Source organism: Podarcis pityusensis (genome assembly GCF_964106645.2).
Source record: "Podarcis pityusensis genome assembly, chromosome: 14".
In the NCBI taxonomy this organism is placed as follows: domain Eukaryota; kingdom Metazoa; phylum Chordata; class Lepidosauria; order Squamata; family Lacertidae; genus Podarcis; species Podarcis pityusensis.
In genome coordinates this window covers 53234808-53260743 of record NC_138039.1, presented here as the reverse complement: position 1 = coordinate 53260743, position 25936 = coordinate 53234808, and the positions used below count along the sequence as shown (strand labels likewise).

Genomic DNA, 25936 nt, shown 5'->3' with positions numbered 1-25936 from the left:
GCATGTCTGAAATGTGTCAAATCCGCAGAGGAGACCTGATCTCTCTCTTCCTCCTTGTCTTTTGATTTCACAGCATTGATACTCCAGGAGTGATTAGCCGGGTGTCTCAGCTGTTCAAAGGCCATCCTGATTTGATTATGGGTTTCAACACTTTCTTGCCTCCTGGCTACAAAATTGAAGTGCAGACTAATGACATGGTGAATGTAACGACACCAGGGCAGGTTCATCAGATCCCGACCCACGGCCTCCAGCCCCAGCCTCAGCCCCAGCCCCAGCCCCAGCATCAGCATCAGTCTCAGCCATCAGCACAGTCTGCCCCAGCCCCAGCACAGCCAGCACCACAGCCGACGCCTGCCAAGATCAGCAAGGTAACCTCAAATGAAACAGGTAGTCTCTAGCTTAGAAGTAGGGACACCTGTGGTTTCCGAACAGAGAAGGCCCTCTCAAGGGACAAAGTGAGGTTGATTTGGGGTTTTGTCAAGGAGGCATGTTGCCAAAGTGGAGAGTCAGAGACAGATAGCTGACCTTTGGGGCACAATCCACCAACACATTCTGTGCAAGAATCACTGCACGAGCACAATATCTGTTTGGAATTTCCCTCTTCAGGCACAAAAATTTCTGGGCCAACCAAGCTTCTGCAGCTCTGTTTTGTTAGCATACCATAGTTGGTGTTATGTAAATGATCTAGCTAGGTGGATTCACAAGGGAATAGCACTGCCTTTGGGAAAGGAGTTGAAGTAGATGAGCGTCTCGTTCCTTTCATCTCTATATTGCTGCATGGTTATTCTGGGCAAGCTCTGTATCATCCTGAGGCAATAATAAGTTTTGCTGTTTGTTTTGCTTTTGAGCATAGTCAAGCAGCACTCTGGAGGGCTCACTAAGGGCTCACTCAATACGTGGCTGTTCAGGAACCAGTGTAACCCAGTGTCTGCTTTTCATTCCCAGCCATCCCAGCTACAGACACATACACCAACCAGCCAGCAGACTCCCCCAATCCCCTATGCATCCCCTCGCTCTCCACCAGTCCAGCCCCATGCACCTGTGACAATCTCTCTTGGATCCACACCATCCCTCCAGAATAACCAGCCGGTTGAGTTTAATCATGCAATCAACTACGTCAATAAGATCAAGAATCGTTTCCAGGGACAGCCAGACATTTACAAGGCTTTCTTGGAGATCCTCCATACCTATCAGGTGAGTGGGCAACTGCACAAGTCTTAATGACACCTTTTTCCTGTTCAATATTCACTTTTATATAGAAGAAAAGAATGGCTTGTCAAGCAAAGCAGGAAAAGATGATTACTGGGTGCAGTGCTATTTTTCTAGAAAAAGAGGTACCGGAACTCACCCTGAACACCTCCCTTGTTCTCTTATAATGGCAATGGCGCCCACCTGAGAGGTGCCAGAACTCAGTTCCGGCAAGTTCTGCCTAAAAAAAGCCCTGACTGGGTGAAGCATAACAAGTAGTAAATCCCCAGCCAGTTGACACTAGCTCAGTTTTGCTTCAAACCTACCTGCTTCAAACCTTCAAAGTTCCTACCTGCAGAGCAGGAAATTTTCTCCAGAGATGCTGTTTAATGGAGATGAGTCATACAAAGGGTGCAACACTTGTAGAACAACCAGATGTGCCTCTCAAGTGTCTGGCCCTCCGTGGAATCCTTCCAGGGGCAGGAAGGAAACTTCTTCAGTGTCCTTTTTATCTTGTCATCTGATGCTTTTCTCTTGAGCTCTCATGCTAGGTGTTGTGGATTTTCTTTAAAGAACCAGGAGAATGAAACTGGTTAGAACAGCTGCTCTGAGCTCTTCCTTTCTCTTCCATCTCATGACAGAAAGAGCAGCGGAATGCCAAGGAAGCAGGAGGCAACTACACACCGGCACTGACTGAGCAGGAGGTCTATGCCCAGGTGGCCCGTCTTTTCAAGAACCAGGAAGATCTGCTCTCGGAGTTTGGGCAGTTCCTGCCAGATGCAAACAGCTCTGTGGTGAGTTTGCTCCTAATGTTGTTACTTACAGGGCACCTTGAAGGAGAGCATTGCTTATCCTGTTCTGCTTACTCCTTATGGCATAGTGTAACTTTTGAAGTACTGGGATATGGATTAATTAATGAGGTGGGGATATTTAATTATAATAATTAAATAAACAAAATAGATTGGACTTCAGAGCAAGAGTTCCTAATTTGGGTTTCTGTTGAAGACAGGAGTGCCTAGTGTGCTCTGGTCCATGGGGTCACAAAGAGTCGGACATGACTAAATTGTCTTATGATTCCCTTTTAGAGGATCACAGGCAAAGAGCCAATTTTCTTAGTTTCCTTTCTGGAAAGGATATACTTTGCGTGATGTGAGCTGAGTCCTGTTCTCTACGCCCGCCCCCCCTGCCCCCCCCCCCCCAGTTAACAAGGCCATTTTAATATCAAGTTCCTTGAGCTCTAGAGCTTTGCCTGGGTGATTACAATTAAATACATTTGCCTGTATGGGATACTGGGATCAATAAATGTGTTTGTACATTGTTGTTTAAACAAGCTTTTAAGCAAGACAACTGCAGAGAAAGTGGAGTCTGTGAGAAATGACCATGGGGGCACAGTCAAGAAGCCCCAACTTAACAGCAAGCAGCAAAGACCTAATCAGAATGGCTGTCAGATCCGGCGGCATGCCGCAACTGGGACAACTCCTCCAGTGAAGGTGAGCATTGATCATCATCTTCATCAATAGGCTGATACCAGATACTGCAATGGTCTGTTGCAATGAGAGCAACAGAGTCCCTTGTGACCCTTAAATGTTGTATTGTGGCCTAAGCTTCTGTGGACTAGAGGCCACTGGATCAGATGCATGAAGGTGTTTCATTAGTTGGTAGATGCCCATATTTATGTTTGAAAACAGTAGGATTGGGCTGGAGGAGGAGACCATGAAGAAGGTCACAGAAGGTCTGCTGCATTTCTGCATAAAGCCCAAAGCAAGAACAGAGTGAGCTGTTAGTGGGACAGCGGTCCCTGATTGACTGTATGCTTAGTTGTAAGTTACAAATGCGCTCATTTTAGCTGGAAAATCATTTGTTCATCAGAGCCTATCAGAGCTTTTGAATCATTGTCTTCCTAATATTTATTTGCGGCTCATTCTCTCTTTCTGCAGAAGAAACCAAAGCTGCTCGGTTTGAAGGACCCTTCAGTGGTAGAAGCTGGAAAACATGGGACAGAGTCTCTGTTCTTTGACAAGGTGAGGCTTTGGATGACATCTGCTGAAGCAGCCATTGGTTTTCAAACAGCCCTAGCGCTTTCTTTTATTTGAGTCCTACTCCCAGATCAGTGTGCATTAGGAAAGCAGCCTTAAGCCTCCCAGATGTTACCTGTCTGTCAGTCTCAGCATCTAACATGGGGGGGGGGGGCTTTTGACCTTCTCACACAACTTCAGCATCACTGCCCCTTTTCACACCTCAGCCGGCTGTATATTTCTCCTGACTAGGTGAGATCTCTGATTTCTAGATACCTTTTGAAGCCACTGTTTCAGAGACTAAATGACATTTTGAAAATTTGCAAAACCCCAGCAAATTCTGAAGAAAGTACCCTTCTGTACAAAAGTAGCAGTGAACTAGGCGGCTTTGCATTATAATTTTCAGCAATGAAAACAATTGCAACTATTAAAAAGAGTTTCATGTTTAAAAACAATTTCAGATGCAACTGAACAACATTTTCATTTGTCAGATACTAAGATTAACCAGCTTTAAAACAGCATAATAATAATCTACCAAAGTGGATTCAAGGCTTGTTTAAATTGTTTAAATTTTATATAGATGTTTATTCCATTTATGAATTGTTTCCCATGTTGCATCCCAAAGAGATGGTGTTAAGTATAGTGTATTGACGATGTTGTCATTCATTTTTCTCAACAATTTGCTAACCATATTTTTCCTTCTCCCACAAGGTTCGGAAAGCTCTTCGAAGCACAGAAGCATATGAGAATTTCCTCCGTTGCCTGGTCATTTTTAATCAGGAGGTGATATCCCGAGCTGAGCTTGTGCAGTTAGTTTCTCCATTTTTGGGGTAAGTGAAATAAATGATACTTGGCTGCATGATTCATTGCCAGCTGTTTGTACATTGGGGTGCTTGACAAAGGAGATGAATTTACTGGCTGCATTGAGTCAACTTGATTTGGGAATTAGCAGCAGTGAACATTGGGCTCACTTGCTCCCTCCCCTGCTTTCCTTCTTCCTCCAATTGCAAGGCGAAGAGATTAGATGCTTCTGCTTCTAGTTGGTTGCAAACCATAGTTGTGGTGCTGAATCCACACAGCAAAATGTGGCATGCTTAAACCACAATTCCAAACAAGAATAAGTTATGGCAATGCAGTTTGTCCTTTTTTGTGTCCTAAATGTGTAAATCATTTAGACAAAAGACTTAGATAATCTTCCTGCAACCATTGAGTTCTATAATCTTTTATCTCCCATTTCCCCCCCTCTTTTTAGGAAATTCCCAGAGCTGTTCACTTGGTTTAAAAACTTTCTGGGCTACAAAGAGTCTGCACACATGGAGACTTTCCCTAAGGAACGGGCTACAGAAGGGATAGCAATGGAAATAGACTACGCTTCTTGTAAGAGACTTGGCTCTAGCTACAGAGCCTTGCCGAAGAGCTACCAGCAGCCCAAGTGCACTGGTCGGACTCCGTTGTGTAAGGAGGTAAGGCAGCATTCTTCATATTGAAGTAAATGATGCTAGTGGAAAATAGGAAGGTGCTGTGCATCAGCTTGGACAGTTGCCTAGCCCAGGAGAGTCTGCTCTGTATGGCAGTGGCTCTCTATCGTCTCAGGGAAAGATCTTTCCCATCATTTGCTGCAGCATAATAAATTGGAGGTGCCTGGGACATTCCTTTAAGCCATGTGTGCTACCACTGGGCTGTCGTTCTTTCCTTGGATGAGGTTCAGAGGAAGAGCCCTTGGAATGACAGTACCCTGAGACTTAAGTAGGCAGGAGGAAAATGTCGCAACTTTGGCCAAAGTGACTGAAGTCGTAAGCTTTCTTTCTTTTTGCAAAAATAACAGGAAAAGAAGAAACAGCAGCTAGCACCATCAATTAAAATATTCTGTCAATCCTGACTTAAATGTATAAATTAATGTAGGCAGTCCATATGTCCGAATAAATATCCAGATTATTATAAAATGTACATAATTTCTTTTCCAATTAATTTCATTTTAATTTTCACAATTTTAACAAATTAACATCAAATTTTACACCAAATTTCTACACATTTTAAAAGTTGACTCCTCACCCTTCTTCCGTGGTGTTTCTATTCCCACCCATTCCTGCAGCAATTATACCTATATCTATTCCACATTCCCTTCATTACAAATTTATCATTCATCTTCTGCTGCTCATATTTTAATCCTGCCTGCAATTCCATTTAACTATGATATTTCCCAAATTGTCCAAATAAGGATCTCATTCTTCCACAAAAGATTTCTCATTAGATCTCTTCTTTTGCTGTCACCTCCCACATGGACAAGAGTGCCTTCTACTTTAAGCCAAATTAATCAAATTTATAAGGAAGCCAGCTGCTTACATGTTCGCTTCTGAGGCTTTTCGGCAGTGGAGTCAGCAGAGATGTCCATCCACCCCTTGCCTCTCCTGCCTGTATCAGAGTCCTTTGACTCTGGCAGGGAGAGGGAGCAAACAGTGCTTGTGGCATAATTTGCCACCCTGGTACCACCAGAGTGTTTGAGGAATGCTTTTGCCTTTTCTGCCCCCTATATTCTCCATCCAGGTCTCCCTGATCTTTGAGATAAGCTCTCATGGTCACTACTCAACTTGGGAGTCAGCTGTACATTATTTCAAGCACCCAGGATGTGAGCAGGCTCAAATGGGGAATATATTGTATACGATCCCTGATGCCAGGAGCCGTGAACCGGTGGCCCTCTAGGATTTGGATTGCAACTCCCATCATGCTCTGAACTAGTGTCCTGCACACTAACCAGCACATCATGCTAGCTCCCAAAAGTCTGAGGCAGTGGGAGTTGTTATCCCACAAATAGCAACCCTCCCTGCCTTAAATACAGTGGTACCTCAGGTTAAGAACTTAGTTCGTTCCAGAGGTCCGTTCTTAACCTGAGGTACCACTTTAGCTATTGGGACCTCCCGCCACTGCCACACGATTTCTGTTCTCATCCTGAAGCAAATTTCTTACCCCGAGGTACTATTTCTGGTTAGCAGAGTCTGTAACCTGAAGCGTCTGTAACCTGAGGTACCATTGTAGTCTTCACTCGCTCAAAGGGTACTGTAGTGACAAATGCCTCAAGAGTTACACCTCACAGTTGATAAATCATATGATGTCACTTCCGGTTGGTCGCCCAATAATGGCAGTCGGGAGCTCTTTCGGCTGAAAGAGCCCCAGCGCTTTGAAATTGGGGAGACCACGAGAGCGTTGTGGTTCCCCATTAAAAACCTCAGATCAAGCGTTCTGAGGACCTGGTGTTCTGGTGGGTGCCTTCCAGCCACTCCCCGGTAAGCTTGTAAGAGCCCCGAAAGCAAGCGGGTTCGGAGACGTGGCACAGCGGAAACGACCGCTTCCTTCAAAGCAGCGAAGCTCCGAGACTGGCGATCGTGAGCGGCCAATTCCTTCAGGGGGGAAAAAAAAGACTTAAAAATTTGGAACTGTAAGTAACTACAATAAATAATTTGAAAAGAATTTGGAAGAGAAGGGAGACTTAAAAATGGAGGTCAGTCCCATTTTGTTGGAGAAAAAGAGAATTGGTGTACAAAGACCAAAGCCCTAATGAAGTGAAAAGTTTTTAAAACTTTGCAAGCAATTTTACTCCCCCTCCTCGAGGGTAGAGGGGGTATTTGTGTTTAAGACCTAGGAAGATTGTGAATTTGATTGAGACTTCCCCATTCTGCAGCGGACCACCCAGGAGGGAAGACTAGTCTCCATTGTGATCTCACAGTGGAAGAGGAAGCATTCATTCTCCGTTTCCACTGACTTTGTTACAAACTTTCCGGAGCTGCCTGGCTATACTTTAAATTGATAAAAAGTGTCTTCTTCCCTCAGAACAAAGGGGAGCTCCAGAGATTTTTCTTTCTGCCACCCTGGCTTTTGGTTTCCAGCCTGTTTGAAAGAACAGGGACACAGCCTCTGGGCCGGCTGCAGTGGGACTGGTGGAGGGAAATTGTTATTTTCTACCACTGCGCCAGACTGTGGGACTGACCTTGACATTCCTAAGCTATTATGTGCCCAGAAAAAACAAGACGTGGCTCTAAAGCCCAGCAATTTGAGGAGTCGGTGATTGCAATCTTGAGTGGCATTAGAGAAGATTTAAATCGTTATACAGCAAGTATTGATAAATTGGATAAAAGAATTGAGCTTTTAAGCACTGACTTAAAGGAAGTAAAAGATGAGATAACCACGCATGACACAAGGATGGCACAGCTGGAGACAGTGCCAGATTTGGAACAGATGTGATATGAAAATGCCAATGCAATTGCCTTTCTGCAGTTGAAGGGAAAAGAATCGCATTTGAGATTGAGGGGGGGGTCCCTTTTTGGAAGAGGAAAAACTCAAGGAGTCTCTGATAGGATTTTTTGTGGAATGCTGGGACCTCAAAAAAGAGGAAGTGGAAGCTTGGATAGAGAAAGCTTATAGATTCGGACCCAAAAAGGATACTAAAATAACTTATGATTGTATAGTGGTCTTTAAGACCAAGGAGCAAAGGGATATCATTCTGGGACACCACTACAGAAAAGGCCTAAAAATCCAGGATAAATCTGTGGTGCTCTTTAAAGAGATCCCACGCCAATTTTTGAACCTGAGATCCCAATATACGGATTTGACAAAGATCTTGAGGAGGAAGAACATCTTTTTTAGGTGGGAATTTCTAGAGGGCCTATCCTTCAAATTTGAAGGAAGAAAGCAAAAGATAAAGACTCAGTGGAACTTGGATTACAGAGCCCACCGCTGTTGGGAGCGGAGGCTACACCCTCTTAATTTGACATCATGGCGCTGAGAATTTATTCATGGAACGTAAATTGTTTGAACTCTCCTCAGAAAAGGAGACAAATTTATCATGTTTTGGAAAAACAGAATTTGGATATAATTTGTTTACAGGAAACCCACATCACAAGACTACATAGGAAAATGTTAATAAACAAAAGATTGGGACAATAATTTATTTCTTCTGACAAAGTTAAAAAAAAGAGGAGTGGTTTTCTATATTAAGGAAAAATGGAATCCAAAATTGGCATTTAAAGATGAGGAAGGAAGACACATAGCAGTTGAAATTACAGCACAAGGCGAGAAATATTTGTTACGCACCTAATGATGGCAAAGCGGACTTTTTCATGAATTTGGAAACAGGTCTTTTGGAATATATGGATTACAAATTAATATTGATTGGGGACTTGAATGGAGTTGCATCTACTTTGATGGATAGGACTCGGAGATCAAAGGTATAAAATTCTGGCAGATTACCCAAGACTTTTTTTTACTTAACTGATAAATTTGATTTGTCAGATATATGGAGAATCAGAAATCCAATGGAAAAAGACTTCCCCCTTTTTTCAGATGCAAATCAAGTATTTTCGAGAATAGACTACTTATGGATATCCAGAGACTTGGTTCCTAAAGTAACAAAAACGGAAATTTGCCCTAAAACTTGCTCTGATCACAATGCAGTTTTTATGGACCTGAAAATGTTTGTACAGGGTTCCTTCAGATGGAGAATGAATGATGATTTGTTGAGAAGTACATCAATTGTTAATAAGGCCAAAAAACCCTAAAGGATTATTTTGAACTTAATGTGAACCAGGGAATGGAAACAAGGGTTATTTGGGACGCTAGCAAGGCAGTAATGAGAGGGTTTCTGATACAACAAAATTCAGTTAGGAGAAAGTTACAGAATGAGAGAAAAGATATAATTATGGACCAATTAAAAGATAAAGAGAAGAAGCTCAGAGGAAATCCAAAGAATCTGCAGATACAAAAAGGAATTAAGGCCTTACAGGTTCAATATTCACAGTTAGTAAATAGAAATAGAATAGACGTTGAGAAGGATGAGACAAAGAAATTTTGAATCCACAAATAAATGTGGGAAACTATTGGCCTGGCAGTTAAAGAAGAGACAAAAGCAAAGTACTATCACAAATATTCTAACAGACAGAAAATCTGTAGAGAACCCTGAAGACATAAATGTTTTTATAAATATTATAAACAACTGTATAAAAAGGATAAAGAGGACTTGGTAAAAATTGAACAATTTATTAAGATTAATGGTTTGCAGAAGATTCCAGAAGATAAAAAGATCCTACTAAAGGGTCTAATCACAAGACAGGAAGTGGAACAAGCAATAAACTCAATGCAACTTGGCAAGGCCAGATGGTCTATCAGCGAAATACTATAAGATATTGAAAGACTGGCTTATCCAACCTCTGGTAGAATTATGTAATCTGATTCTATGAGGGGGCAAAGCACCTGAAACCTGGAAGGAAGCATATGTTACTCTGATTCCCAAGCAGGGTCAAGATAGATCCAATGTCAAGAACTACAGACCAATTTCCCTACTTAATGTGGATTACAAATTTTTGCAAATATATTGGCCAAAAGGCTAAAGAAAGTTTTATCTAAGTATATCCACAAGGACCAGGCAGGATTTCTGCCTGGAAGGCATATGAAAGATAATATTAGAAATGTGGATATTTTGGAAAAATTGGAAGCAAGAAGGAGCTGTAAAGCAATGTTAATGTATATTGATGCAGAGAAGGCCTTTGACAATGTATCTTGGAGTTTTATTTACATAATTTTGATAACATGGGGGTTGGTCAAGACTTTTTAAATGGTATTAAAGCGCTCTATCAAGAACAAAAAGCTAAAATTATTGTAAATAATGTGGTATCAGAGGAAATTAGAATAGAGAAGGGAACCAGGCAAGGGTGCCCACTTTCCCCTCTGCTGTTTATTTCGGTCCTAGAGGTCTTGCTAAGTATGATTAGAAAAGATGAACAAATTAAAGGTATTACAGTAGGATCCAAGCAATATAAATTAAAAGCCTTTGCTGATGACTTAGTATTGACATTACAAGATCCAGACTCCAGTGCAGTAAAAGCTCTGGAGCTGATACAAGAATTTGGCAGGTAGCGGGATTTAAGTTAAACAAGAGCAAAACCAAAGTATTAGAGAAAAATCTGGACAATGATGAAAGAAAACTTTACAAGAAAAGACAGGCCTAGATTTTGTGAAAAAAGTTAAATATTTGGGGATGAACCTGTCTGGGAAAAATCTGAACTTGTACAAAGATAATTATGAGAAATTATGGAATGAAATTAAGAGCGATTTGGAGATATGGTCAAAGCTAATATTGTCATTAATGGGCCGGATCTCAGTAGTTAAGATGAGTGTGTTGCCAAAGATGATTTTTTTGTTTCAAGCTCTCCCAATTATAGATAATGTGAAATGTTTTAAAGAATGGCAGAAAGCTTTATCTAGATTTATCTGGCAGGGGAAAAAACCCAGAATAAAATAGAAATTACTTACGGATTCTAAAGAAAGAGGGGGATTTTCCCTGCCAGATTTGAAAATCTATTTTGAGGCAGCAGCACTTTGTTGGATTAAAGAATGGATATAATTAGAAGATACAGATGTATTAGATTTGGAGGGATTTGATAATGTATTTGGATGGCATGCATATTTATGGTATGATAAGGTAAAGGCCGATAATGCATTTAAAAATCATGTAATTAGGAAATCGTTGTACAATGTTTGGATAAAAGACAAAGATCTTTTAGAAAGGAAGATGCCCAGATGGCTTTCACCAATGGAGGCGAAGGCCCAGAAAAAGTTAAATATGGAAATAAAATGCTTGAGATATTCAGATTTATTATTGGAAGATAATGAAGGCTACAAACTAAAACCATTTGATCAAGTTAAAGATAAGTTAAATTGGTTACATTACCACCAGATTAATGAATTGTATAAAATAGACAGGAAAAATGGTTTTGCCTCGGAAAAATCTAAGTTGGAGATGGAGTTGTTGGATTCTAAAGCTAAAAATCTGTCTAAAATGTATAAGTTACTGTTGGAGTGGCATACAAAGGATGAACAAGTTAAATCAGTAATGATAGATTGGGCAAGAGATGTAGGACACAACATAATGTTCAAGAATTGGGAAAGACTGTGGAAGAAAGGGGTCAGGTTCACCTTCACCACATGTACAATGTTAAAGGAAAATATAATGAAAATGATGTATAGATGGTATTTGACCCCTGTTAAACTAGCAAAGATTTATCATAACTGTGATAATCTATGTTGGAAATGTAAAGAAAAAGAAGGAACATTTTATCACGTGGTGGACCTGCCCCAAGGTGAAAGACTTCTGGGAAAAGATTTATAAAGAATTGGAAAAAAAGTTGGAATATACATTTATAAAGAAACCAGAGGCGTTTCTTCTTGGAATAACAGGTTTGGAATTGCCCAAGAAAGATGTTAAATTATTTTTGCATGCCACAACTGCTGCTCAAATACTATTAGCTAAGAAGTGGAAAACGCAAGAACTACCAACTGTGGAAGAATGGCAGATGAAGATGATGAACTTTTCGGAGCTAGCTGACCTGACCGGAAGAGTCTGCAATCAGAATGAGGAGGAGTATCAGGAAGAATGGAAGAAATTCAATGACTATTTAGCTAAATACATCAAGTTAAAATAATTGGAAAAAGCTTGCAATTACCAACTAGACCTAGGATTTAAATAAGTAATGTGAGGAATTACAGTGGTGCCTCGCAAGACGAAATTAATTCATTCCGCGAGTTTTTTTGTCTTGCGGTTTTTTTCGTCTTGCGAAGCACGGTGTCAGAAAAGTTTTGGAAAAGCTTCAAAAATCACCAAAGTCTTCAAAAACCTCAAAAAAGGCTACCACACCGCGTGCTATGAGTTGCTCCTCGAAGTCAAGTCGCAACTGTATTAACGGTTTTAAGAAAAAGGAAACAAACTTGCAAGACGTTTCCATCTTGCGAAGCAAGCCCATAGGGAAAATCGTCTTGTGAAGCAACTCAAAAAACCAAAAACCCTTTCGTTTTGCGAGTTTTCCGTCTTGCGAGGCATTCGTCTTGCGAGGTACCACTGTATCATGTTTAATGCTGAATTGGGAAGATTGACTGATGTTAAGGGATTAAGTTAAGATTTTAAGAATTTTTAGTTGGAAAACCGTTAAAATGATTTGCATTGAAACCCAACTAGGGGGACATGAGGACGTCAGTTAACAATGTTAAAAAGATAAGTTTTAATAAGGATATGATATATGTTTGTTTATTTATTTGTTTGTGTGTGTTTTAATTTTGTGAAAACCCAATACAAAATTTTTGGGGAAAAGAAAGATAAATCATATGATGTCAAGGGCGTGTCTGAAATGGCATTATGGCAGGGGTCTCCATCTTGTCAAGAGCCTACATGCACCTAAAAACTCACCCTGGCAAGATGGTGCCCATTTTCAAGAGACCAAGCTGCGGACAAACACCGGCTCCCTCGGCCTGAAGCAAGATGAGCGCTGCACCCCATAGTTGAATTTGACTGGACTTAGACTGTCCAAAGGTCCTTTACCTTTATCTTACCTGTACTGGGTCCTTTTAAAAAAAAGTTTGACATGGCCTATATTGAGGTTAGAAAGAATGTTAGAGTTGAGCATGGAGACCAATAAAATGCATCATTATTAGGTTATTTTCTCTGGGTTGATATCTACATAGTGCTTTAAGATAAGAAAAACATGTGTCTCATTTTAGGCCTCCAAATCAGGAATTCTTTGCACTGCAAATTTGGTCAGCCTTATGCAACTTAAACTGTAAGCACCTTTCTTCAAGTTGCAAAAATTAATTTCTGTCTGTGTGCATATTTCTTGTCTAAGCCCTTTAAATTGACCAGTGGAGTAAAACAAATTTGTACACTTTTTTATTTCTATATCAATGACATGGTTCTACATTTAACTTTGGTGGAAATCAAACATTCAGTGTAACTTGAATTAGTATCATTTCCACGAGCTAAATGAGATCATGATCATAGGCAAGTGTCAACTAAGGGACTGGTGTTACTGGACAGAATCTCAACGGGATTTTCAAGTAATCAAATCCTCAGAAGTTCCCTGTGGTTTCTACTCTTATAAACGGTGCATTTGAGAGCCAACTCCCTGTCTAAACTTTGGCCAGCTTCATTAGGATCTTCCTTTGCTGAGCTGTTTCCATTGCCCTCTGCTGTCCTGTATGGGCATTATAATAGGGTTCCATACACAGATAGATATTTTATTTGTGGGCAGTTGCGAGTGGAGGACACCCAGCATTATTTATTACAGTACCCACTATACTCAGAACCTAGGAGACACTTTCTAAATCCTTTGGTTGTCCAGGAAAGCTGTCTCTCCCTGGCAGAGAGGGGTCTATGGCTGCTCAGGGATGCTAATGCTCCAGTGACTTATAACGTGACCCTCTTCGCGCTGGTGGCAAGAAAGATCGGTAAGAAAAACCTGGACAAAATTGCAGTAAACTGTAAGGGAGATTCAGAGGCCTAAATAGGAAACTCTCGCAAGCTGTGTGACGCCCTCATTCTACACGAGCATTTGCATTTTATGATCTTGATGGTTCAGGCAGTGGCTCTGCTTTTTATATGTAATTATATAGATACTTCTTTTTCCTCACAGTGTTGGTATGATTTTGTCATGGCCTTTGGCAAGTACAGTAAAGCTTATTTTATTGTTGTGTGTCTACTGGTGTTACTTGAGTGGTTTCTACAGAACGTGCATAAAGTGCAGGCGTGGGCACACTTGGGTTTAAAGGCCTGTGCATGTTATCTACACTGCATATTTACTTTGTGAAACACCAGTGTCAGTGCCGATACGTCCATAGCAACTGTGCTCACCTCATAAAGTGTAGAGCCACTCTGAGGTACTGTCATGTGATTTTATGTGTGGATTGCAAAGTCTAGTCTTCTTAAAATCCAAGGCACGTTGTAGTGTGTTAGGCAGAAATAGAAATGACTGTTACTGTGGTCCTGCAGGTGGAGCTCAAGCGCTATTGAGTTTTGCTCAAAGCATGATGGTTTCTATTACTTTTAATCTTACAACTAAACTGACCAATGGATCAAAAATTCAGAAAATCTTTTTTTGTTGCCCTTTCTTGTACATCTATGACAGTTCCCAAAAATCTGTAAGAATTTACTTTATGTAGGAGCTAGAATTATCGGTATCTGGCTACTCTTAAATGAGATGCTTCTCTCTCCTCCTAAGGTTTTGAATGACACCTGGGTCTCCTTTCCATCCTGGTCTGAAGATTCCACGTTTGTGAGCTCCAAGAAGACTCAGTATGAAGAGCACATCTACCGGTGTGAGGATGAACGATTTGAGGTAGCTATATCAGAGCTTAATGTCATGGGAAGCTTGTGATACTATGTTAGGTTGACTTAATATGTGCTTTGATGAATGAATAGTTCTTGATAGCTTTGGTGTAAAGCACTAACCAAGAGTGTGGGTTGTGAGAAGGAAGGCCACCAATTTGAACCTTGCTCCCACAGCAAACAGAGTAGGAGCCTAAAAGACTCACCTCTGCTTCTGTAATATGGGGTAATAATACCAGCATTCCTTGCAAGGTTGTTGTAAGGATTGACTATGGTTGTGTATGTGAGGTACTTTGAGCACTCAGTGCTGTATAAATGCACAATAGTAGTATCATGGTGGTTTGCTATAGTCTTCCTATCTTACCCTCCCAGATATAATACTTGTCAAAACTTTGCTTGCTGCCATGTGCATCTCCTGAAAGTGAGTAGCTGCAGGCTCATAGGTTTGATGTTTTGCTTCACATAGAAATTAAATTACCTATTACAGTGGTGCCCCGCAAGACGAATGCCTCGCAAGACGGAAAACCCGCTAGACGAAAGGGTTTTCCGTTTTGGAGGTGCTTCGCAGGACGAATTTCCTATGTGCTTGCTTCGCAAGACGAAAATGTCTTGCGAGTTCCTGCGGGGTTTTTTTCCTTTCCCCCCCCTTTTTCCCAAGCCGCTAAACCGCTTATCAGCTGATGGCTAAGCCGCTTAACAGCTGATGCTAAGCCGCTTATCAGCTGATCGTTAAGCTGCTTATCAGCTTATCGTTAAGCCGCTTATCAGCTGATCGTTAAGCCGCTTATCAGCTGATCCACTAAGCCCGCTAAGCCGCTAATACTGTAGCACTAATCCGCTAAACCGCTAATGGGCTTGCTTCGCAAGACGAAAAAACCCGCAAGATGAAGAGACTCGCGGAACGGATTCTTTTCGTCTTGCGAGGCACCACTGTACAATAGCACCCTCCACCCACCCAAAAATTAGATTTAAAGACTATTGGATGTGAATAAGGGTTTTGTTTGGATCTATTGCTCTGCTTTTCATCTCAGTTTCCACCATCTTACACAGTGTTGAAAAGCCTTTTGTACTATATGTAAGAACCCCATTCCCACATATGCCAGAATTTGTTTATTTTTTATAGTTTATTGCTATAAGCCATGGCTGATGCATGCTCTCCATTTCAGCTGGATGTTGTCTTGGAGACCAACCTAGCAACCATCAGAGTCCTAGAGACGATACAGAAGAAACTCTCACGCTTATCAGCTGAGGAGCAGGCCAAATTCCGGCTGGACAACACTTTGGGCGGCTCCTCAGAAGTTATTCATCGCAAGGCATTGCAGAGGATATATGCTGACAAGGCAGCTGACATCATTGATGGGCTTAGGAAGAACCCAGCCGTCGCAGTCCCTATTGTGTTGAAAAGGTAACTGGGAAATGCAGGTGGAGCACCCTCATCCCCCTCCTTTTTCAGTTTCCCCAAGTGCTGCTTTTTAATGATGGTTTTTTGGGTGGCATTTTTGTCCTGTCATTTAGCAAGGTTCTCAGTGTGACTGATGATTCATTGCACAATTTAAAAAGCAATTTCAGGTAGACCCTTGCCTACGTGGAAGTTACATCCCAAGGCACTGCAAATACCAGTTAAATTGTATATAATTGAAACACATTGAAAAAGCCTGCAACGCCCCACCCCCCGTTCCACCCTTTTAGTGACGTTTCAGTGACATCTTTATGATGTTTTAGGGTCCCTTCTGTGTTTGGCACAATTCACTAGCATAAGGTTGCACACATATTGAACAAGTGTGAAGGGAGGCTGCCTGTAATTTAAAAGGCAATATAAAAATACATATCCATTAAGTGAGTGTGTGTACTATATATAGAATTATAGAATCATAGAAGCTTAGAGCTGGAACCGCCTGCAGTGCAGGAATCCCAGCTAAAGCATCCATGGCAGATTACCATCCAACCTCTGCTAAAAAACTTCCAAGAAATGAGAGTCCACAGCCCCCCAGGTGAGACCATTCCAGTGTCAAAGAGCTCCTTCTTATATATGCACAGCCTCAAATTCCACAACAGAGACAAAAACTTAATCAATACAATAAATTAAAAGGCCCGGTGCCAAAGAGATGCCAAAGAAGGCACCAGGACAGCTTCTCCAGGGAGGACATTCCAAAGCTAGGCAAGGAAAATGCCATCTGTCATGTTGACAGGAGTTCATAGTTGAGGGTCACATACAAAGATCTCTGGCTGGGTAGGTATATGCAAAAGAGCAGTCCTTACAAGGTAACCTGGTCACAATCTGTAAAGAAATATAAAGTCAACGCTAAGACTTTGAAGTGGACCAGGAGTGGACCAGGAGCCTGTGCAGCAGTCAGGGCACTCAGCCCCAGCTTGCAGTTTGTATTCAAAAGTCACTCAAGTTCCAGGCAATTCTCAAAAGCAGCCTCCCTTGCATCACGTTGCTTATGGCCCAGAGAAGCTCAACGCTGGTGACCACTCACATTTGTATCTCGCGCCCCCCCCCCCCCCACTGAGCTCAAAGTGGCATATATGGATGGGTTTTAGCTCGCTTTATCCTCACAAAAGCCCTGTGACATAGGTTAGACCAAGAGCATGTGGTGAGCTGCACAGTTGAGTGAGGTTTGGAACATGGATCTCCTGCACCCAAGTCCATCATGCTAGCTGTGGATTCAAATGAAGTTACAGCAAAGCAGCTGCTACAGGAGAGTGGATGGTAAACTTCTGTTCATGGCAGAGAATGTTTTTTTAAACAGGGAAAGATCCACAATGGTGATTAATCTGGAATGTTCTGATCTAGTCATGAATTATAATACAGTGGACTCTCGGGTTGCGAACTGATCCATGCGGGGGGCAGGTTCACAACCCGCAACGTCCGCAACCCGCAGCACCACGTCTGCGCACGCACGGGTTGCGATTCAGTACTTTTGCGTATGCACATGCGCCAAAACCCGGAAGTAATCCGTTCCGGTACTTCCAGGTTTTGGCGCTCCGTATCCCAAAAACGCGCAACCTGAAGTGTCTGTAACCCAAGGTATGACTGTAGAGCTCAAGACCAAAGTAGCCCATTTTCTGTGTTACATCACCTTCTGCTCGTGTTCTCCCATGCTGAATGTGGTCAAATCACGAATGCCTTGAATATCCCTTGAATGTTAAAGTCTGTCAAAGGCAGGATGCTTTATTCCTGCTAGTCCTCGTGGCTGTACTCATCTCTCAGGCCATGTTGCCTTTCTTTCTGTTAAGGTTAAAAATGAAAGAGGAGGAGTGGAGAGAAGCCCAGAGAGGATTCAACAAAGTATGGCGGGAACAGAATGAGAAATACTACCTGAAGTCCCTTGACCACCAGGGCATCAACTTTAAACAAAATGACACCAAGGTCTTAAGATCAAAGAGCCTTCTTAGCGAGATTGAGACTATTTACGATGAGGTAGGTTGGAGGCTTTGCCCTCTCTGTTTCAACCTTATTTCATCCTGATTGACAATTGATGGAAAGGATGTTGTGTAACCCGAAGCATTTGTAACACGAGGTACCACTGTACTATAATCTGAGGTGGGCAAAAGGGTTTTGGATAGAGAGGAGAAATAGCTGCACCGATGGTGGGAAAGCTTTCAAGGAAACTGGTCCTTTTGGGTTCCATGAAGTCTGCTCTGGCCTCCAGATGAGTGGCTTTGTATAAACTAGAGCTGTCCAAGTGGTCGATTGTGAGCTGCTGGTCAATCGTGGGTTGATCCTGGTTGATCACATGAAAACAACTCTGGCCTCTCCCCCTAAAAAAAAGCTCAGCAACTTTGGTCAATCCAGTGGGTAGATCACTGCCAGTTTATTTATAGTGGGAGCAGATCGCAGTCTCTTGGAAGTTGGTCACCCCTGGTATAAACTTAATTAGTTGCGCAGATCTTTTTATACTTACTGGGGTAGAGCACTTTCCTGTCCAGCCCAGTCAGTGATTTTCAGCTGATGAGAGAAGAGAGCCATGTGGAGATGGATTTCATGCTCTTTCTCTCCTGATTTTCAGAGGCAGGAGCAGACTTCTGAAGATAACATTGGCCCTCACCTGTCCTTAGCCTACGAAGATAAACAGATCCTGGATGACGCTGCCTCTCTAATTATCCACCACGTGAAGCGGCAGACAGGCATCCAGAAAGAGGACAAATACAAAATCAAGCAGATCATGTATCACTTCATCCCAGACCTGCTCTTTGCTCAGCGAGGCGAGCTGTCTGATGTGGAGGAGGAGGAAGAGGAAGAGATGGATGTGGACGAAGGCTCAGGGGCTGTGAAAAAGCACAATGGTGTGGGGGGTAGTAGCCCTCCTAAAGCCAAGCTGCTCTTCAGCAACACGGCAGCCCAGAAGCTGCGTGGAATGGATGAAGTCTACAACTTGTTCTATGTCAACAACAACTGGTACATTTTCCTCCGTCTCCACCAGATCCTCTGCTTGCGGTTGCTGCGAATATACAACCAGGCCGAACGGCAGATTGAAGAGGAGAATCGGGAAAGGGAGTGGGAGCGGGATGTGCTGGGTGTCAAGCGTGACAAGAGTGACAGCCCTGCCATCCAGCTGCGGTTGAAAGAGCCAAGTGAGTACACCCATACTTGGCTGGGGCTAGTGTGGCAGGTGCTGGTCTTTGACAATGGTCTCCAAGGCAGACGTGGTGGGGCCGCTTTCTGTTGTAAAGAGCCATCTTCCTTCCCATCAGCACAGTTTGGCTTTTGCTCCAGCCAAGAAAGGCCCTTGTCATCTGCTACAACCTAGAGTGATGGCAATAACTTAAGGGGCTTTAGAATGAGTGTTAGCTCTGCGCTCGATGAATTTATCCACCAGTGGCTATCAGCTACTATAGCTACGTGGAGGCTCCAGATGCAGTAGGTGTATAGCTCTGAATGCCAGGCTCTGGGAGCAAGGAATGGAAGGGACTGCAACTTTTCTGTCCAGCCAGTAAGCCTTCCTGAACTGCCTGCAAGCAGAATGCTGGATAGGTCTTCCTCTGCAGTCAAGAGGGATAACTCCTATTCTCTTGCTCTTCTCCTTTCCCTGTTGCTTGTTTGCCTCTGCTGCCAGAGATTGAGGTCCCCAAAACTTCAACCAGATGGATTAATGATTATAACCCAAACAACAATAAATGGTTCAAACTATTGTTTATTTTTTAAGTTGAGAGATAAGAAATAGAGGATACAATGCTAAGTCCAGTGAAGGACCCAGACAAGAATAAAGTTAAAAGGGTACTGAATAAAACTGGACAAAGTATTTTTTTTTTATTTAAAAAAAATGCAAGTTTCAGCAGTTACATGGAAAGATTCAAATCTTGGTAACTCTTTGCTAGCAAGCAGTGAGTAATAGGTATCTCATTAGGGAAGAGAAGGAAATGGGCTTCTGCATCTACCTGATAAGGAAGGAAGATATGACATCCCAAACACATACAGTCGTACCTCGGAAGTCAAACAGAATCTGTTCTGGAAGTCCATTCGGCTTCTGATTGGCTGCAGGAAGCTCGGCGTTCGGGAGCCGAGGTATGACTGTATAGGTGGCCAAGAGAGGACTGGCATAGATAGATAGATAGATAGATAGATAGATAGATAGATAGATCCCAGCCGCCCCCCTTCAAGCATTTTTAAGTAATGACAGGTGTCTCCCTCTTTACGTTCCTGGGTATGCTCCATGTATACATGTGATTGCGTAGAGTGGGGAACACCATCTAAAAGCCAAACTCTGCCCAAAATTGGCCAAACTCCATCACAGTCTCTCCCTCCAAATCTTTTTCTCAAACTCCAATATAATCTCCCACCTTCCTACTGGCCCATATCAACATTTAATGGCCAGGTGGTGAGAGGGAGGGAGAAGCAGGTCTCACGTGGAGCATCCTTCTTTCCCCATTTAGTGGATATCGATGTGGAAGATTACTACCCAGCTTTCCTAGACATGGTGCGGAACCTGCTGGACGGCAACATGGACTCTTCGCAATATGAGGACTCTCTTCGTGAGATGTTCACCATCCATGCCTACATTGCCTTCACCATGGACAAGCTGATTCAGAGTATTGTTAGACAGGTGAGGAGGGGACAGGGGATCTGGGGCTTTCAAGAAAGAACAGGCCTTGTCAGTGCTGTGCTCTAGAAAACCAGTTCAGGGCTCAGTCACTTACTGCTGAACCTCATCTGTCTACCAGAGGAGATGGGGATGAGAAATCCAGGAGGTTGTGTTACCTTTTTGTCTTAACTATTTTGAGCGAGTGATTGATTTATATAGCACTTAATGCCAAAGTAGGCCTCTAAGTGGTTTATCAAGTTACACAAAAATTAACTTGTACCCACACTTGTTACCCGTAGAAGGAATTGCTATTGGATGATGTGCCATTTGTGAGCTGTAGTTAATTCTCTCTCTGGCACGATTTAGGCTGCAATTTTATGTGGGTTTTTTGCACTTGATAATTTTGGTTACCAGAAAGCATTGTAATGTCTCCTGTATATGATATATCAACAGCTTCAGCACATTGTGAGCGACGAACTCTGTGTACAGGTGACAGAACTCTACCTGGCTGAGAACAGCAATGGAGCTACCGGAGGCCTGCTGTCATCACAGTCATCTCGGTCCCTTGTAGAGACAGCATACCAGCGCAAAGCTGAGCAGCTAATGCAAGATGAGAACTGCTTTAAGGTAAAAAAAAAAGTCTTGGAGTCTTCACAAAGCTAGGAAGAGAGATCCTGATGTACTTAGAGTGGGGGTAACGGAATGGGGACGATCTTCTTTGTCACTAGCAAAACATCCAAGGATGTGCACGTTTCCGAATTGCATTATGCTTACTGAGCAATTCACCAGGTATTTCACCTGGCTTCTGCCATCGCCCCTTGCAACCACAATTGGCATAACCACCTACCAGTTCCAGTGCCATAGAGACAAATCGCAAAAGGTGCTATAGGCTTGTATGCAGCAGTGGTTGCTTAATGATGCTCTTGGCCACATGCAGGTAAGCTGTTGTGCTCCGTCAAACAAGCACCTAACTAGTGAAATATATGTAGTTGTTTTTCTAATGATTTATAGTACATTTGACGCAAGCTGGCAGAAGCAGTATTTAGTCAGATCCCAATTAGCTGCTCTTTCTGTTTTGAACAAGCATAGAAAGAAGGTGGCTGCCTCACCTGTGTGCGGGCAGAGGCTTCCATTTCCCTGAATTGCTATTCTTAGCATTTTCATTTTGGTTTCTTGGGTGTCAGTAGAGTGCCTTTCGCTTCTCCCCCACCTTCATCACTTTCCCAAATGCTACACTAGACAGACTTAAGCATGGCTTAACTATAGTCCTGATCCCTTACACTTTTCTTTCTATTAAGTAAATGTTGTCCCCCACCCCACCTCCCTTACAGATACACCACCAAAGTCCCAGTTTTTTCCACCAGCTCTTCACAATTATTTTTCTCCTCTACAACTCTCTAGTTCCCTTGCGCATGGACATTCTTTAGTTGCACTCACACTACCCAGAGCTTCATTTGCACCTGAGATCAAAATGCTGTTAAATATAATGTTTCCTTCCACTGAAGTTCGCTCTGTGTTCCCATTGCTTCCCTGCAGCAATTTCCATTCCTTTTTTAAAAATTTGTCCCTACAGGCTGGAGCAAGTTGATATAAAGCTTTTGGTTTCTCTTTTCCCCCCTCAAACCCAAAATTGTGGGTTTGGGGAAGAGCAGGTGATGGACTCAGCTCCATCATTTGTAGCTGAAGTGCTTCCTGCTGTAGTCAGCAAGTCTGGGAAACAAGCAGAAACTGAAGAAAGACAGCTGGGGTAGTGAGAAGCAGAAAAGTGTAGCCACAGAACTAATTTAAAAATGCAATGCCCAGCCCCCCTGCTCAGTGAATCGAAGGACTTGCAGGATTAGTGACTCAGCAGTCCAGCCTGGTCTTGCAGCATGGCTTAGCAGCCGGGAGGGCAATTCCCTCACTTTCACCTTAAGGGCAAAATAATGCAGTTTCTTGATGGAGGCTGCTAGCCTAAAGAAACTCATGGTTGCTATGGTGATAGTGGCTGACTCATCTGTAGACTTCCAGCAGAGAACTTTTCAAGTGAGCTCTCTGCTTATCTGAACCTTCTTCGATCTCTAACAAGGTGGCTTTACATTGCTGGGCCAAGTTCAGCCTGTATAGCATGTATATGGCTTTGGGTACCTAATAAAAACTCTGAGGATTATTGAGCTCCTTACTGAAGTACTGTCTTCTGTTGTGCAGTTGATGTTTGTTCAGAGCAGAGACCATGTTCAGCTAACTATTGAGCTGCTTGACACAGAAGAGGAGAACTCTGACGACCCTGTTGAGGCTGAGGTAAGAAAAGGACGGCTGTTGGTTGGTGGTTCTTAGTTTCAGCTATCAAAGGAACATATATGCATTTTTACTGAAGCGCTTCAGGTGCAGTAAAAATAGGTCCAGGTTCTATTATGTGGATTTTTTCAGATTTTAACATGTATAGTTTTTCTGTGTATAGTAATAAGCAGATGCTGCTGTTTATCTTCAGAATATGAGTAGTTTATATGTGTGCAAGTCAGTATATTCAGGCTTCATCTGATTAGGTGCATTCAGGTCAGAAACATTCGTGACCGCTAGATAACTGATTTTTTAAAAGCAAGCTGAAAACATTAGCCATAGTAGGTGCCTAATTCCAAACGTTGCATTTTGAAGCATTACATACAAACAACAAGACAAGGTGAACCTCAAACAATTTCCAATATTTAGTTGGAGTTGCCCAGTGCTTTTCTATGACGTCTTCATGCGGAACAATGACTGCATGCATTCTTAGGCTTGAAAACAAACAAAAAGTCCTTCCAAAATATTTAGGTTCACACAACATAATTATTCAGTGCCAAGGCTACTTATAGAAGATACTGTTGTGCATTGCCAAAGATCACTGCCAAAGCCAGAAGGGTCTAATCTTATTTCTTTTTATAGCCCTTTGTCCCTCAAGTTTGGGGTGAGTAATGCAATATTTTTAGCAATACAAGTGAAAGAGCAATATATTGTCCTTAACATGAAATGGTTCAGGCTGCTTTCATTGTGACCAATGTAGGGAAAAGGAGTGTGAGTTCTTTCAAAAATGGAACTAAACTTCAGAAGTTTGATCCTGAAAGTTACAGATGCATTTGCACTAAAAAAATTCTATAAAATCTTGGCTTACCAAGATCAGTGAGTTGCCACTTATAAATGTTGTAACATTTGTGCCATTGAACAGTAATTTTAAGCAGATTATTCTATCCCTGCTTTAAAGTCCAAGTGGCACATACCTCTGCTGTTCTAAAACAAATAAGACAGGGTTTCCCCAGCCCTTTTTTTACAAATAATGAGTGTCGCATCAATAATAATAATAATAATAATAACAACAACAACAACAATAATAATAATAATTTATTATTTCCCCAGCCATTCTGGGCGGCTGCCTTCAGATGTCTTTTAAAAGTAAGATAGTTGCTTATTTCCTTGACATCTGATGGGAGAGCATTCCACAGGGCGGGCGCCACAGGAGGCCCTCTGCCTGGTTCCCTGTAACCTCACTTCTCACGGGGAGGGAATCGCCAGAAGGCCCTCAGAGCTGGACCTCAGTGTCCAGGCTGAATGATGGGGGTGGAGACGCTCCTTCAGGTATACTGGACTGAGGCCATTTAGGGCTTTAAAGGGTCAGCACCAACACTTTGAACTGTGCTCAGAAATGTACTGGGAGCCAATGTAGGTCTTTCAGGACCGGTGTTATGTGGTCTCGGCAGCCACTCCCAGTCACCAGTCTAGCTGCCGCATTCTGGATTAGTTGTAGTTTCCAGGTCACCTTCAAAGTAGAGTGCATGGCAGTAGTCCAAGCGGGAGATAACTAGAGCATGCACCACTCTGGCGAGACAGTCTGCAGGCAGGTAGGGTCTCAGCCAGATGAAGCTGGTAGGCAGCTGCCCTGGACACAGAAGGGGAATGGAAGCTCCTCGGAAGTGGGGCTGCGTGCATGGTCCTTCATCCTTGGGTACCGGCGTAGGAAAGCTTCCTCTGTTAAAGGGAGCTCATTGGTGCATCTCTTTATTCTGTGTTCTATTTCAGCGTTGGACCGACTATGTGGATCGGTATGTCAATTCTGATTCTACCTCTCCTGAACTACGGGAACAGCTGGCCCAGAAGCCAGTATTTCTGCCAAGGTGAGTGAAATGATATTGCGCATTACTCTAAGAACTAATGGGTCATTTTGAGGCATGCATTTCCTCTGGAGATCATAGCCCCATTGCTTAGGGTCACTGTAGGAAACTGGCAGCTGGAAAGAACATGGTGGCAGTTGTGTGCTGCTGCTGCTGCTGCTGCTGCTGCTGCTAATAATAATAATAATAATAATAATAATAATAGTCTGAGAGTTCCTTGTAGGCCTCTGCTCTTGTGACTTTAGTTGCCCCCCCCCCCAAAAAAAAACCCCAACAAAGCAGAAATAGGAAATGTTTCAGATCGGGGTGGTCACTAATATGTACTTGGACAACCCTGCTTCAGCTTCATGCAATTGCACTGTGTACAGACTTTGTAAAAAGCTTTGAAGCTCTCCCATGGTTGTGGCTAAGTGCTGATCCACACATTAAAAACAGCCGTAGCTGTCTGTCTATGTCTCCCTCTCCTTGTGGTGGAAGGCCCTTCACCGAGTGTTTGGCGCAAGCAAAGAGGAAAGGAGTGGGTCACAAGGACTGGTTGATCTAATGCTTGCCTGTACTGAGGAGGAAAATCTAGCCAGCAAATGTCATCATGAGCTTTTGTGGCAATTCTTTGAATGAATGTGCCTTGGTAGCATATCAAAGATCACATTTTTGGTCAGGAAAAAAGGATGGTTATGTATAACAGGAGTTTCTCCTCCGCAGTGCAGGTCAAGCACCAATTTAGCCAGTGCCTGGGAATCACCCTTCCCCTCTCAGCTTGGGCTGAACTCTGCTGGGAGGGGATTTGCTCCTTTCCCCAGCAGTTTTTCAGCAAGTGGAGGAGGATGCAGGCAACCACGGCAACGTTAAATGTGTTAATCATCCCTTACGCTCTTATCGTCATTCAGCACGAGCAGTGTGATGGATTTTGAGGAGCAGGCCCCGCGAGCCACAACGTCCAGCCCGATGAGGGAGGCGGGTGCTAATTCCAGCAGGGGCTCTCTGCTTTACAGGAACTTGAGGCGGATCCGCAAGTGTCAGCGGGGTCGGGAGCAGCAGGAGAAGGACGGGAAGGAGGGTATCAGCAAGAAGCCCTTGGAGAACGTGGAGAGCTTGGACAAACTGGAGTGCAAATTCAAGCTCAACTCCTACAAGATGGTGTACGTGATCAAATCGGAGGATTACATGTACAGGAGGACTGCTCTGTTGCGTGCCCATCAGGTAGGCCTGAGCAAAGCGGGTGGGGTGAGCAGCTGTGGCTTCTCCTCAAGGGAAAGCTGCAGGCAGCCAGGATGCAGTGGTGTTTTGGTTCATTCCCCCTGCAGCCCTCTGCTTGCCTCACTGTTCATCAAAGCAACTGTGCTTATGACCAGAGGTGTCAGGGTCTGGTCCGTATCTTACTGGGAGATCAACTGGGAACTCACTGTATTCTGCATACACTGGCTTGCCTTGTTGCCAGTAAAGGGGGAT

At 43.0% G+C, this 25936-nt stretch overlaps 1 protein-coding gene across 4 annotated transcripts in view; it reads left to right on the top strand.

Annotated features, from left to right (window-relative positions):
- The window catches only part of SIN3A (SIN3 transcription regulator family member A), a 60332-nt gene that overhangs the window by 31161 nt on the left and 3235 nt on the right, over positions 1–25936 (top strand). For 2 of the 4 annotated variants that reach the window (XM_080980683.1, XM_080980682.1), the window contains exons 5-20: positions 74–368; positions 946–1194; positions 1830–1982; positions 2520–2678; positions 3126–3209; positions 3915–4033; positions 4456–4666; positions 14234–14350; positions 15507–15745; positions 17581–17764; positions 18354–18918; positions 20218–20387; positions 20820–20993; positions 22554–22646; positions 24396–24490; positions 25375–25687. In XM_080980683.1, coding sequence (XP_080836809.1) covers positions 74–368; positions 946–1194; positions 1830–1982; positions 2520–2678; positions 3126–3209; positions 3915–4033; positions 4456–4666; positions 14234–14350; positions 15507–15745; positions 17581–17764; positions 18354–18918; positions 20218–20387; positions 20820–20993; positions 22554–22646; positions 24396–24490; positions 25375–25687 — 3220 coding nt within the window. The remainder of the gene's footprint in view (positions 1–73; positions 369–945; positions 1195–1829; positions 1983–2519; positions 2679–3125; positions 3210–3914; positions 4034–4455; positions 4667–14233; positions 14351–15506; positions 15746–17580; positions 17765–18353; positions 18919–20217; positions 20388–20819; positions 20994–22553; positions 22647–24395; positions 24491–25374; positions 25688–25936) is intronic. The other 2 variants (XM_080980684.1, XM_080980685.1) reach the window with 2 other exon arrangements.